Source organism: Crocuta crocuta, unplaced genomic scaffold (assembly GCF_008692635.1).
Source record: "Crocuta crocuta isolate KB4526 unplaced genomic scaffold, BGI_CrCroc_1.0 scaffold334, whole genome shotgun sequence".
NCBI lineage: Eukaryota > Metazoa > Chordata > Mammalia > Carnivora > Hyaenidae > Crocuta > Crocuta crocuta.
This window is the reverse complement of record NW_027533260.1, coordinates 2,588,277-2,600,509: the sequence shown is the minus strand read 5'-3', so window position 1 is coordinate 2,600,509 and position 12,233 is coordinate 2,588,277. Positions and strand designations below refer to the sequence as shown.

At 54.3% G+C, this 12,233-nt stretch overlaps 1 protein-coding gene across 2 annotated transcripts in view; it reads left to right on the top strand.

The window, feature by feature from the left end:
- Positions 1-131: 131 nt before the first annotated feature.
- Positions 132-12,233, top strand: part of RUVBL2 (RuvB like AAA ATPase 2) — a 16,790-nt gene continuing 4,688 nt past the window's right edge. For both annotated transcript variants that reach the window (XM_077747383.1, XM_077747382.1), the window contains exons 1-8: positions 132-492; positions 4,558-4,612; positions 5,604-5,659; positions 6,144-6,285; positions 7,605-7,734; positions 7,891-7,957; positions 11,789-11,895; positions 11,985-12,078. In XM_077747383.1, the coding sequence (XP_077603509.1) occupies positions 481-492; positions 4,558-4,612; positions 5,604-5,659; positions 6,144-6,285; positions 7,605-7,734; positions 7,891-7,957; positions 11,789-11,895; positions 11,985-12,078 (663 nt within the window). In that variant the 5' untranslated portion in view covers positions 132-480. The remainder of the gene's footprint in view (positions 493-4,557; positions 4,613-5,603; positions 5,660-6,143; positions 6,286-7,604; positions 7,735-7,890; positions 7,958-11,788; positions 11,896-11,984; positions 12,079-12,233) is intronic.

Sequence of the window (12,233 nt, the reverse complement as noted above, 5' to 3'; positions counted from 1 at the left end):
ATTGGTGGACAAGGTAGGGTTTGCTCTGCCCCTCCCCCAGCGGTCTATGAGAGCGTCAGGGGGCGCGGCTTGTCGCTGCGCTAGCGGATTGGCCCTCAGCTCTGTCAATCCTAAACTTGAGGCCCAGCGTTAACAAGAAGAGGAGAGGGTGGAATAAGGAGGAAAGGGAGCGTGGGGGACGTGTGGTTGCCCAAAGAAGTCTCAAGAATTTTGCAATCAGCCTCAGCAAGGAGGCCTGGGTAAAGGGAGGAGTCAGGAGGCGTTGGGACCCGACCCAGGCGTTCCGGGCGCCCGTTTACCAGCTCAGCCTCCGCGGAAGAGCGGGGCCTAAAAAGTGGCGCCACGCCCACGCGAGGAGAGTTTGCATATTTATGAGGAAACGCCGAGATCTTTGGAGGACCTGGGCGTCTAGAGGGACCAGAACGTCTCGTTTCGAGCGCGTTTCCGTTTCCGCTAGGATATTGGCGGTTGGTGAGCATCATGGCAACCGTGGTAAGTGCGGCGTGCGGAGAGCTGAGGAGCAAACCCACACTCCCGCGTCGGAGCGGGAAGGGGGCCGAGGGCCTGGACCCCTGCGTCTAAGGGAGGAGGGGGCTGGGGGCCCGGACTTCTGAGTCTGAGGGAGGAGGGGGCTGGGGACTGGACTCCTGGGTCCTCAGGAGGAGTAACGGGCTGGTATCCTGGATTCAAGTGGATAATCAAGGGCTCTGTGGTCAGACCTTACCGCATCGTGTTATGGGAACTCCAGCTTTCCATCCTGTGGGTGCAGTCAGCAGCCAGTCCTCCCGTCTTTTGCACTGAAGTCTGATGGGGGTTGTATGAATGGCACCTGAGTATAGGAGGTAGCCCAGACGGGGACCTGTCCTGTGTGCTTGAGAGCGTGAAGTTGCTTAGCCTTGAGCCACAAGAGTGTTGAGAAGCTGGAGGGTGTCCGTGGGGATGGGAAGACGGCTGGGGCATCCAGAGGTTTGGGATCGCGTCATGGGATTGTTTTGGCCATTTTCCTACTACGACACCTCATACTCCGTGTGGATCCTCAGTAAGTTTTCACTTGAAGGTTTGAATGAGTGAGTGCATGTGAGCTCTATAAAGGAGAGACCAGCTACACTGGCCCTGGCACCAAGTACTCCCCCAAGTACTCCCCCGAGAAATATCTGAATGAAGAAGGGGTGTAGCCTCAGCTTGGGGGTTGAACTGGGTTGCCAGCTACCCGGGTTCCCATAGGGACTTCGAGTGTTGGGGGCGGGACTTGAGTCTGTGGCCGCTGCCATGGCAAAGGAGTGGATAGGGAGGAAAAGATAATGGCCACACTCCTGAGACCCAGTTCCCAGGGACGTGGATGAAGTATTGGAAGTTTGAGGGGATGGTGGGTGCTGAGTTTTAAAATGACCTCTGCTTAGGGCCGCCTGGGTGGCTTAGTCGGTTAAGCGTCCGACTTTCGCTTGGGTCATGATCTCCCGGTTCGTGGGTTCGAGCCCCGCGTCGGGCTCTGTGCTGACTGCCAGCTCAGAGCCTGGAGCCTATTTCAGAGTCTGTGTCTCCCTCTCTGTCTGACCCTCCCCTGCTCATGCTGTCTCTCTCTCCTAGAAGTTAAAAAAAAAAAAATGACCTCTGCTTAGGGCACCTGGGTGGCCCAGTGGCTTAAGTGTTGGGCTCTTGGTTTCCGCTCAGGTCATGATCTCACGTTTCGTGAGTTCGAGCCCCACATCGGGCTCTCTGCTGACANCTTAACCAACTAAGCTACCCAGGGAAGCCCCTAAGGGTTGGGATTTCTGAGGGCACCTGGTGGCCCAGTCAGTTAAGCATCTGACTTCAGCTCAGGTCATGGTCTCACAGCTTATGGGTTTGAGTCCCGCATCGGGCTCTGCACTGACAGCTCGGAGCCTGGAGCCTGCTTCGGATTCTGTGTCTCCCTCTTCTCTGCCCCTCCCCGACTTGTGCTTTGTTTCTCTCAAAAATAAATAAACATAAAAAAAATTTTTTTAATGCTAAAAAAGGGGGGGTTGGGATTTCTGGATCCACGTCCATTTATCGCCTCAAGTGGGGTCTGATGGGCTGTGTTGAGATGCGAGGGGCTGTGTTCTGAGTCTTCTGATCGTATTTGGGGTCAGTGTCCAGTGCTTTTGGTTCCAGCCTTCTGTGAAGAGAGGGTAGGTAGGAGGGAAGCTTGGGACCGGGTGCCAGCCGGCAAGTCTAAACTCGGTTTTGGAGACCAGAGGCTTCCACTAAATTGGATGCCTGCGTCTCGCCTCCTGTAAGAGGAAAGAAGGGTTGGAGGCACGTGGCCGAGGGGCCGGAGCAGCAGGCTGGCTTCGTAGGCTCTCCTTTCCTTATTAGAAACTGAGGGGCATCTGGCTGGCTCAGTCAGGGAAGCAGCAACGCTTGACCTCAGAGTCTTGAGTTCGAGCCCCAGGTTGAATATAGAGATTACTTAATTAAATAAGCTTTAAAAAAAAATTGTGAAACACTCCAGTGTCTGAAAATAATACAGCCTAAGACCCACCGCCCGGATTTTTTTTTAACAGCCTTATTGAGATAATAGTCCCCTCCTGTACAAGTTACCCATTGAAGATGTCTAGTTCGGTGTCTCTGGCGTGTTCACAATTGTACAGTCATCACCTCAATCAATTTTAGGACATTTTCATCCTCCCCGGAGGGAAACCCCGTACCTCTTGGCCATGATCCCCCAGGCCCCCCATACCCTCTGGCTCCAGGCCTCTAGGCCACCACTAATGTGCTTCCTGTCACTGTGGGTTTGCTCATCCTGGACGTTTCCTATCAGTGATGGCATACCATCTGTGATCTTCTGTATCCAGCTTCTTTCACTTAGCATGATTTCATTTTTTTAAAGATTATTCATTTTGAGAGAGAGCCAGAGAGAGCAGGGGAGGGGCACAGAGGGAGAGAATCCCAAGCAGGCTCCATGCCATCAGCACAGAGCCCAACGTGGAGCTTGAAATCACGAATCACAAGATCATGACCTGAGCCAAAATCAGGAGTCGGAGGCTCAACTGACTGAGCCACCCAGGCGCCCTGGAACTTTCTCTTTATGGCTGGATGATATTCCAAGCGTGCACATACCACATTTTGTTTATCCATTCATCTGTTGACACACATTAAAAAAAAATTTTTTTTTTAATGTTTATTTATCTTGAGAGAGAGACAGAGAGACAGTGTGAGCAGGGAGGGGTAGAGAGAGAGGGAGACGCAGAATCTAAAGCAGGCCCCAGGCTCTGAGCCGTCAGCACAGAGCCTGATGCGGGATTCCAACCCACTAATTGCGAGATCATGACCTGAGCCAAAGTCGGATGCTTAACCGACTGAGCCACCCAGGCGCCCCTGTTGACTTACATTTAGGGCTTTCCCACCTTTCGGCTCTTGTGGGTAAGGCTGCCGTGGACACTTGTGCAAATCTCCTGGGGGTCCTCAAATTGTCCCAGGGAGGTACTACTCCTCTCTCTCCGCTACATGACAAGAGATGGTGGCCGGCTCCTCTTTTCAGAAAGCTGGGGACGCCAGAGGACTCAGTACCTGCCTGTTGAATGAGCTCAGCACTTCAGTTCATCATTCATCCAACCCGTAAACATTGCACCCCAAGTGAACAAGCAAGATGCGGGGTGTGCCCTTCAAGGGAGTCACATCTCTTGGAGCCGAGAACGTTGATCAGACAGTCTCCCTCCTATATGTGAGATCACACAGGGAGATCAGGCTCCCAGAGGAGACCTTTCGTTCTGTCCAGACACCCAGAGACCCCAGAACTGGTCCGGCCAGGGCAGAGGTCATGGAGAGTCTCCCTTAGTGAGTGGTGCTTGATCTAATTCAGCGACGGGGTCAGGGAGAGCAGGCTGGACTCTGGGATGTGCACATGCAAAGGGCCTAGTGACAGATCCAGGCGGCGTAACGCAAGGGGGCCAGGCTGCCGGGGCCAGACCGCGTCCAGCTTGCTGATGCGTGTTCGTATCGGTTATTACGGTTGTGGGAAAGCGAGGCGGACTTCTTTCTTCCCCACATGATTCCTGGGCACCAAATAAGGTGGTAAGGCCCCAGGGACAGAGCTGTGAATGAGACAGGCGCGCTCCTTGTGTTTCTGGGACTCGGCGTGCCGGGGTCAACCGGCCAGCCTGTAGTTGGTGACAGACGGGAAGGATGAGAGTGATAGATGTGTGGGCTCTTGGTGTGCCCGCCGGGAGGAGGCATGGGAAGGACTTCCTGCCAGGGTGTGGGCCGGAGGCACAGACAAGTTGCTGGTAAAAATGGGGACCACAGGTGCTCTTCTTTTTTTTTTTTTTTTTTTTAAGTTTTTAATGTTTTTATTTATTTCTAGGAGAGAGACAGAGAGACAGAGTGAGCAGGGAGGGTCAGAGAGAGAGGGAGTCACAGACTCTGAAACAGGCTCCAGGCTCTGAGCTGGCAGTCAGCACAGAGCCCGACGCGGGGCTCGAACCCACGAACTGTGAGATCATGACCTGAGCCACAGTCGGACGCTTAACTGACTAAGCCACCCAGGCGCCCCCACAGGCGCTCTTCTGATGTGTCTTTCTCTTCCTCTGCCCCCAGACAGCCACAACCAAGGTCCCAGAGATCCGAGACGTGACGAGGATTGAGCGTATCGGTGAGTGAGCGTGGGGCACTGACATGATCGCGGGTTCTTGAGGCCCGCTGCTGGGTGCCACTTCCATTGCAAGAGACCGGTTGCTCCCTGCCTCGGTGTCCTTATCTGTAAAATGGGGCAAAGGTAGTTCACCTCATCACTCAGTATAAGATTCCATGAGGTCGTGCATATAAAGCACTTAATGTGCAGATGCCGACACTGTGTTCAGCTATGCAAGGCCCGGGCGCTCTTGGAGCTGAGGACCCAGCCGACACTAGCTGCACCCAGTACCTGCCCTCAAGGTGCTTATGGTCTAGTGCTGGGGTCAACAGATCTTTTCTTAAAGGACCAGACAGTAAATCTCTTCTCGGTGGAAAACATTCAGTTCTGTTGCGGCATGGAAGCAGTCGCAGGCAGCATCTAAGTGAACGGGCGTGGCCGTGTTCCAATAAAACTTTATTTACAAAACCAAGTACCTGGCCTCCAGGCTGTAGTTGGCCAGCCCGGGTCTGGTGTGTAACATCGAAACCCCACGTCTTTACCTCCCACTGGCTGTGGGATCTTAGGCAAGGAGTCTAACGTCTCTGGGTTCCCTCAAGTTCATGTTGATGAGGGCCTGAGGTGGCTACTGAACCCCAGAAGCACTCCGGCGTGATAACAGCTGGGACTCACTGCTTCTCAGGGTTACGTGTGACAAAAGAACTGTGCCGCCACTTAGGCTTAAACATAAAGTAATTGTGACCTTTCGCTGTCACAGTCAGTTCCTGACCTGGTGACGCAGTTAACCAGGTCTCGGTCACTCTGGTTCTGCTGTGCTAAGTGCAGCCCCGGTTTATTGAGCATTTCCAGTGACCGGCCGTCCTTCCAGGGAGGTGGAAATGTGCCCCCCCCCGCCATTTGACCCAGGAGGAAACCAGGGCCGAGGGAAGGAACCCCTTTCCTCAGCCCCCATGCTACCACGAGCTGCCTGGTAACCATGGTGACAGTCTTCTGGTTCTTTCCCCCAACACAGGCGCGCACTCCCACATCCGGGGGCTGGGGCTGGACGATGCCTTGGAGCCACGGCAGGTAGAGTCGAGAGCAGCAGGGTGGGGAGGCTGGTCTGTGGAAGTCTCGGGCAGGGAGAGGGCTCCCAGGGCCCTGGGGTGACTTAGGCTCTCCCAGAACTCTGGCTACTTATTTATAACATTCACTCAGGTGTAGAGAGGTTTTTGTTTGTTTGTTTGTTTTTACTGTTTATTTATTGGGAGGAGTGGGGGAAGGGCAGAGACGGTGGGAGACAGAGAGTCCCAAGCAGGCTCTGTGGCGTCAGCACAGGGCTCGAACTCAAGAACCGTGAGATCATGAACTGAACCAAAATTAAGAGCTGGACGCTTAACCGACTGAGCCACCCAGGCGCCCCTGGAGTCTTATTAATCTTAAAAAATTGGGGGCGGGAAAGCTTTTTTTTACCTTTTCCCCGAGTCGTAGCCAACATCGTGCCCTTGCATCTCACGAGCCAGGAGGGGCTGGAAATGGGGTGGCAGCCGTGCTCTCGCTTCCTACCCTACAGGCTTCCCAGGGCATGGTGGGCCAGTTGGCGGCCCGGCGGGCAGCTGGCGTCGTGCTGGAGATGATCCGAGAAGGAAAGATCGCCGGGCGGGCGGTCCTCATCGCCGGCCAGCCGGGCACTGGGAAGACGGCCATCGCCATGGGTAAGCGGCCTCTCGGGGCAGGTGCTCATCTGGGCTCTGCCAGAAGATCCTTCCTGTGTAAATCAAGCTTGGGTTCAGCCACATTTAACCGACACCCCAAAATGGCAGGGTCTTAAACCCTCCAGTGCATTCTCTCACATAGAAGAATCTGGACGTAGGCCACTTAGGCCCTTGTGTCCATGTCAGGGTCACCTCACGTTCCAAGAGAGTTGCCGAAGCTCCAGCCTTCACGCCTGTGCTCCCAGGTAAGAGAAAGGAGAAGGAGGAGAAAGAGGACCTGTGGTGAGGATGTACCTCCCTCCCTTTAAATGCCCCTCACACTATTCACTAGATCTTAGTCATCTGGTTACGATGCATCTCCACTGCAGCACGCTGAGACCTTAAAACATTTCTTGTGTTTGAATGTGGGCCGTTGCTTCCTTAATAAAATGAGGGTCCAGGCCCTGGGCCAGACGCCAAGGACGCTTAGACAAGTAAGACCAAAGCCTTGACTTTTTGGGAGTTTCCAGTGTGGGGACACAGCAAGCTGTGATGGACGGAAGAGGCTCCTGGCCCTAAGGGGGAGCCAGGGAGACTTCCCAGATGAGTCAGGAGCAGAGCTAAGACGTGCAGGATGCCCGGGAGTCCCCGGGGGGCTGTCCAGGCATGAGTGCGGCTCACGGAAAGAGGACCCAGAAGGGTTCAGTGACTTCCTGTCCGTGAGACGTGGCGTGGTGCTTGGCATGACCTTGAGAACAGCCCCGCTGTCCCCCAGCCGTCCCCATGCCAGAGAGGAGACCCGCCTCGTGGGGGGTCCGGGCCATGTGACGGTCGGAGTTGAGCACCAGTGGTGCCTGCTGGCCCCATATCGCTTCTCTGCGGGGTGCCGTCCAATGCCGGCATGGGTTCCGTTCTCCCCCTCGTCCAGCAAAGCAGACAGGCTCAGGGGCAGGCGAGACTTCTCAGGATCACGTGGTGCTCAGTGGTAGAGCCAGGATTCGAACCGAGGCCACCTGGCTCCAGAGCCACCACCCTTCACTACACGTCAGCCGTCTTTTGGCCTCTACTCTTGCTCATTACCCCTGAGCTTGGAGGCTCAACAGATCCTAGAGGTTGGGAGGGGGGCTTGGCATGATGAAAGCGCCATGAGGTCGGCCCCCGGGGCAGCCTGGGGTTCTAGTCCTCCCTGTGCTGTCCGGGGCTTCCTCTGCATCCCCCGGCGCTGAGCCCACCTCGTCTCCGCTCCCTCCTGAGGAGGGAGAAGAGCTGGGTTGACACAGGGTGGGTTTGGGGGGCCTGGCGCCAGGCTGCCCCACCTACCCAGGCCGCCTCTTCCCCAGGCATGGCGCAGGCCCTGGGCCCTGACACCCCGTTCACAGCCATCGCGGGCAGCGAGATCTTCTCCCTGGAGATGAGCAAGACGGAGGCGCTGACGCAGGCCTTCCGGCGCTCTATCGGGGTTCGCATCAAGTAAGCAGAGGCCCCGGTGCAGGGGATGAAGCCAGCTCCCCGCGGCTGCGGATGACCCCTTCTTTGGCATGTCCCAGGCCCAAGGGCTTATGGGAGTTAGCGATTCCCGAGGGTCCAAGCATTGAGCTCTCTTGCTCATGCCCTTTCTGTGCCCAGGGAGGAGACCGAGATCATCGAAGGCGAGGTGGTGGAGATCCAGATCGATCGGCCAGCGACAGGGACGGTGAGCCTGCTGAAGGGTGGGGTGGCGGCTGGTCCTGGCCGAGGTCAGAATCCATGGAACGTTTGAGCTGCGGGTTGGAGCCCCCTCCGTGCCTGTGGTTGCGGGTCAGTTGAGTTGACAGTTTATCCATCTGCGAGCCACACAGTGAGCTGTTAAACCACGTGGGGTAGTGACAGAGAATCTCTGGAAGTTTCTCACCATTAATTCTTAATGATTATGCTTAAGAACCTATTCTGTGGGATCTAGACAGCTTAGTGAGCTTAGTGCTAAAAGGCATTGCCTGTGCAGCATACGTGCAAGTTGTGATCCACTGCCTTTTGTTTTCGTAATGTTTTTTATTGAGAGAGAGCGAGAAAGAGAGAGAGCGCAAGTGGGGGAGGGACAGAGAGAGAGAAAGAGGATCCGAAGCGAGTTCTGAGCTGACAGCACAGAGCCCGATGCGGGGCTCAAACTCATCAACCATGAGATCATGACCTGAGTCAAAGTAAGACGCTTAACTGACTGAGCCATCCAGGCGCCCCATCATCCTTAGTCGCTCCCTTTTTATTAAGCTAAGAATTTTAACACTCTTGTTGTAAAATAAGTGTGTAGTCTACTAAGTTCTTCTAAGGCAGATACCTTTTTTTTTTTTAATGTTTTATTTATTTCTGAGAGAGAGAAACAGCGTGAGCAGGGGAGGGTCAGAGAGAGAGGGAGACACAGAATTCAAAACAGTCTTCAGGCCCTGAGCTGGCTCTCAGCACAGAGCCCGACGTGGGGCTCAAACCCACGAACTGCGAGGTCATGACGTGAGCCGAAGTCAGACACTTAACTGGTGGAGCCACCCAGGCGCCCCTCTTTTTTAATGTTTTATTTATTTCTGAGAGAGAGAGACAGCTTGAGCAGGGGAGGGGCAGCGAGAGAGGGAGACACAGAATCCGAAACAGGCTCCAGGCTCTGAGCTGGCTCTCAGCACAGAGCCCGACGTGGGGCTCAAACCCACGAACTGCGAGGTCATGACCTGAGCCGAAGTCAGACACTTAACTGGTGGAGCCACCCAGGCGCCCCTCTTTTTTAATGTTTTATTTATTTCTGAGAGAGAGAGACAGCTTGAGCAGGGGAGGGGCAGCGAGAGAGGGAGACACAGAATCCGAAACAGGCTCCAGGCTCTGAGCTGGCTCTCAGCACAGAGCCCGACGTGGGGCTCAAACCCACGAACTGCGAGGTCATGACCTGAGCCGAAGTCAGACACTTAACTGGTGGAGCCACCCAGGCGCCCCTCTTTTTTAATGTTTTATTTATTTCTGAGAGAGAGAGACAGCTTGAGCAGGGGAGGGGCAGCGAGAGAGGGAGACACAGAATCCGAAACAGGCTCCAGGCTCTGAGCTGGCTCTCAGCACAGAGCCCGACGTGGGGCTCAAACCCACGAACTGCGAGGTCATGACCTGAGCCGAAGTCAGACACTTAACTGGTGGAGCCACCCAGGCGCCCCTCTTTTTTAATGTTTTATTTATTTCTGAGAGAGAGAGACAGCTTGAGCAGGGGAGGGGCAGCGAGAGAGGGAGACACAGAATCCGAAACAGGCTCCAGGCTCTGAGCTGGCTCTCAGCACAGAGCCCGACGTGGGGCTCAAACCCACGAACTGCGAGGTCATGACCTGAGCCGAAGTCAGACACTTAACTGGTGGAGCCACCCAGGCGCCCCTCTTTTTTAATGTTTTATTTATTTCTGAGAGAGAGAGACAGCTTGAGCAGGGGAGGGGCAGCGAGAGAGGGAGACACAGAATCCGAAACAGGCTCCAGGCTCTGAGCTGGCTCTCAGCACAGAGCCCGACGCGGGGCTCGAACCCATGAACCGTGAGATCATGACCTGAGCCAAAGTCGGATGCTTAACCGACTAAGCCACCCAGTCAACCCCCAAGATGGTTCTTTATAATTCAGTTTTTACGGGGGCACCTGGGGGGCTCGGTTGGTTAAGTGTCCAACTTCAGCTCAGGTTATGATCTCACGGTTTGTGGTTTTGAGCCCCACATCGGGCTCTGCGCTGGTAGTGCTGGGCCTGCTTAGGATTCTCTCTCTCCCTCTGCCTCTCCCCTGTTCACTGTCTCTCAAAATAAATAAATAGAAAGAAAGAGAGAGAGAAAGAGAAAGAAGAACCAGGGGCACCTGGCTGGCTCAGCCGGTGGAACATGCAACTCTCGATCTCAGGGTAATGAGTTCAAGCCCCACGTTGGGGGTAGAGACTACTTAAATAAATAAATAATTTAAAAAAATGTTTTAATACTTATTTTTGAGAGAGACACCATGCAAGGGAGGGACAGAGAGAGGGAGACAAGAGTCCGCATCAGGCTCTAGGTTCCGAACTGTCAGCACAGAGCCCGATGCGGGGCTCGAACCCATGAACCGTGAGATCACGACCTGAGCTGCACTTGGTTGCTCAACCCACTGAGCCACCCAGGTGCCCCGATAAATAAATCTTTAAAAATGAAGACNTTCAGTTTTTACGGGGGCACCTGGGGGGCTCGGTTGGTTAAGTGTCCAACTTCAGCTCAGGTTATGATCTCACGGTTTGTGGTTTTGAGCCCCACATCGGGCTCTGTGCTGGTAGTGCTAGGCCTGCTTAGGATTCTCTCTCTCCCTCTGCCTCTCCCCTGTTCACTGTCTCTCAAAATAAATAAATAGAAAGAAAGAGAGAGAGAAAGAGAAAGAAGAACCAGGGGCACCTGGCTGGCTCAGCCGGTGGAACATGCAACTCTCGATCTCAGGGTAATGAGTTCAAGCCCCACGTTGGGGGTAGAGACTACTTAAATAAATAAATAATTTAAAAAAATGTTTTAATACTTATTTTTGAGAGAGACACCATGCAAGGGAGGGACAGAGAGAGGGAGACAAGAGTCCGCATCAGGCTCTAGGTTCCGAACTGTCAGCACAGAGCCCGATGCGGGGCTCGAACCCATGAACCGTGAGATCACGACCTGAGCTGCACTTGGTTGCTCAACCCACTGAGCCACCCAGGTGCCCCGATAAATAAATCTTTAAAAATGAAGACTTGGGGCACCTGGGGGGCTCAGTCGGTTAAGCGTCCAACTTCAGCTTAGGTCATGATCTCACGGTTCGTAGGTTCGAGCCCTGCATCGGGCTCTGTGCTGACAGCTAGCTCAGATCCTGGAGCCTGCTTCAGATTCTGTGTCTCCCTCTCTCTCGGACCCTCCCCTGCTCATGCTGTGTCTCTTTCTCAGAAATAAATAAAACATTTTAAAAAATTAAAGATGTAAAACCATAGTCATCTTTTCTCCCTCCTCAGTCTCCGCCCTTAGATCCTGACACCTGTCCCTATGGGAAAGAAAAGACAGGCGGATGTGCTGGAAAAGCCAGAAAGACTTGGACTGTGTTATCTTGTGGGGAGGGAGCATGGCATTTTTGTTTTCGTAGCTGTGTTTAGCTTCGCTCTGTTTTCTGGGTTTGTGATCAATTAAAAAAAAAACAAAACATAAAAACAAAGCACCAATAATGTGAAACAGACTGGGCGAGTGTGACCTCCATGTCGTGGCACCTCTAGTCTTTATTGTTTTTATACTTGATCTTTAGGTGGGTTGTTGTGTGTTTGCTGGGTTTTGGGTCCTCGGTTTCCTGAGGTGCAATTGACGTACAAAAAGCTGCCCGCGTGGAAAGTTTACAGGATGTTAGGTTTATATGTGTACGCACAAGGTCATCCATGGTCATGACCTTGAATGTGTCCGCCACCCCGAGACGCTTCTGTGTGGCATGTCCATTTCAAGGCTGTGTTAGGAAGACATTGGACCCCCTCTGAACTCCTTGCCTGATGTGTGTCATCTCCACCCCCACCCCCCAGGGCTCTAAGGTAGGCAAGCTGACCCTCAAGACAACGGAGATGGAGACCATATACGACCTGGGTACCAAGATGATCGAGTCCCTGACCAAGGACAAGGTCCAGGCCGGGTGAGCGGCGGAGGGGGGGCCACGCTGGGTGGTCAGGGTAGTTCGGGGCCCTTTCCTGTTCTCACTCCCGCCCTCCTTCCGCCGCGCAGGGACGTGATCACCATCGACAAGGCCACGGGCAAGATCTCCAAGCTGGGCCGCTCCTTCACACGTGCTCGTGACTATGACGCCATGGGCTCCCAGGTGGGCCACGTGTCCCCAGCACTCGTGGTTCTTCCTTGTACCCTGTGGGGCAGCCAGGGCCCTTGAGCTCCAGGACCCCCGTCCTTTGGCGCTCTCGAAAGCCCTAGCGAGGACTGCCTCTTAGGCCTGGGGTTTCTGGGGTCCAGTCTCCCCCC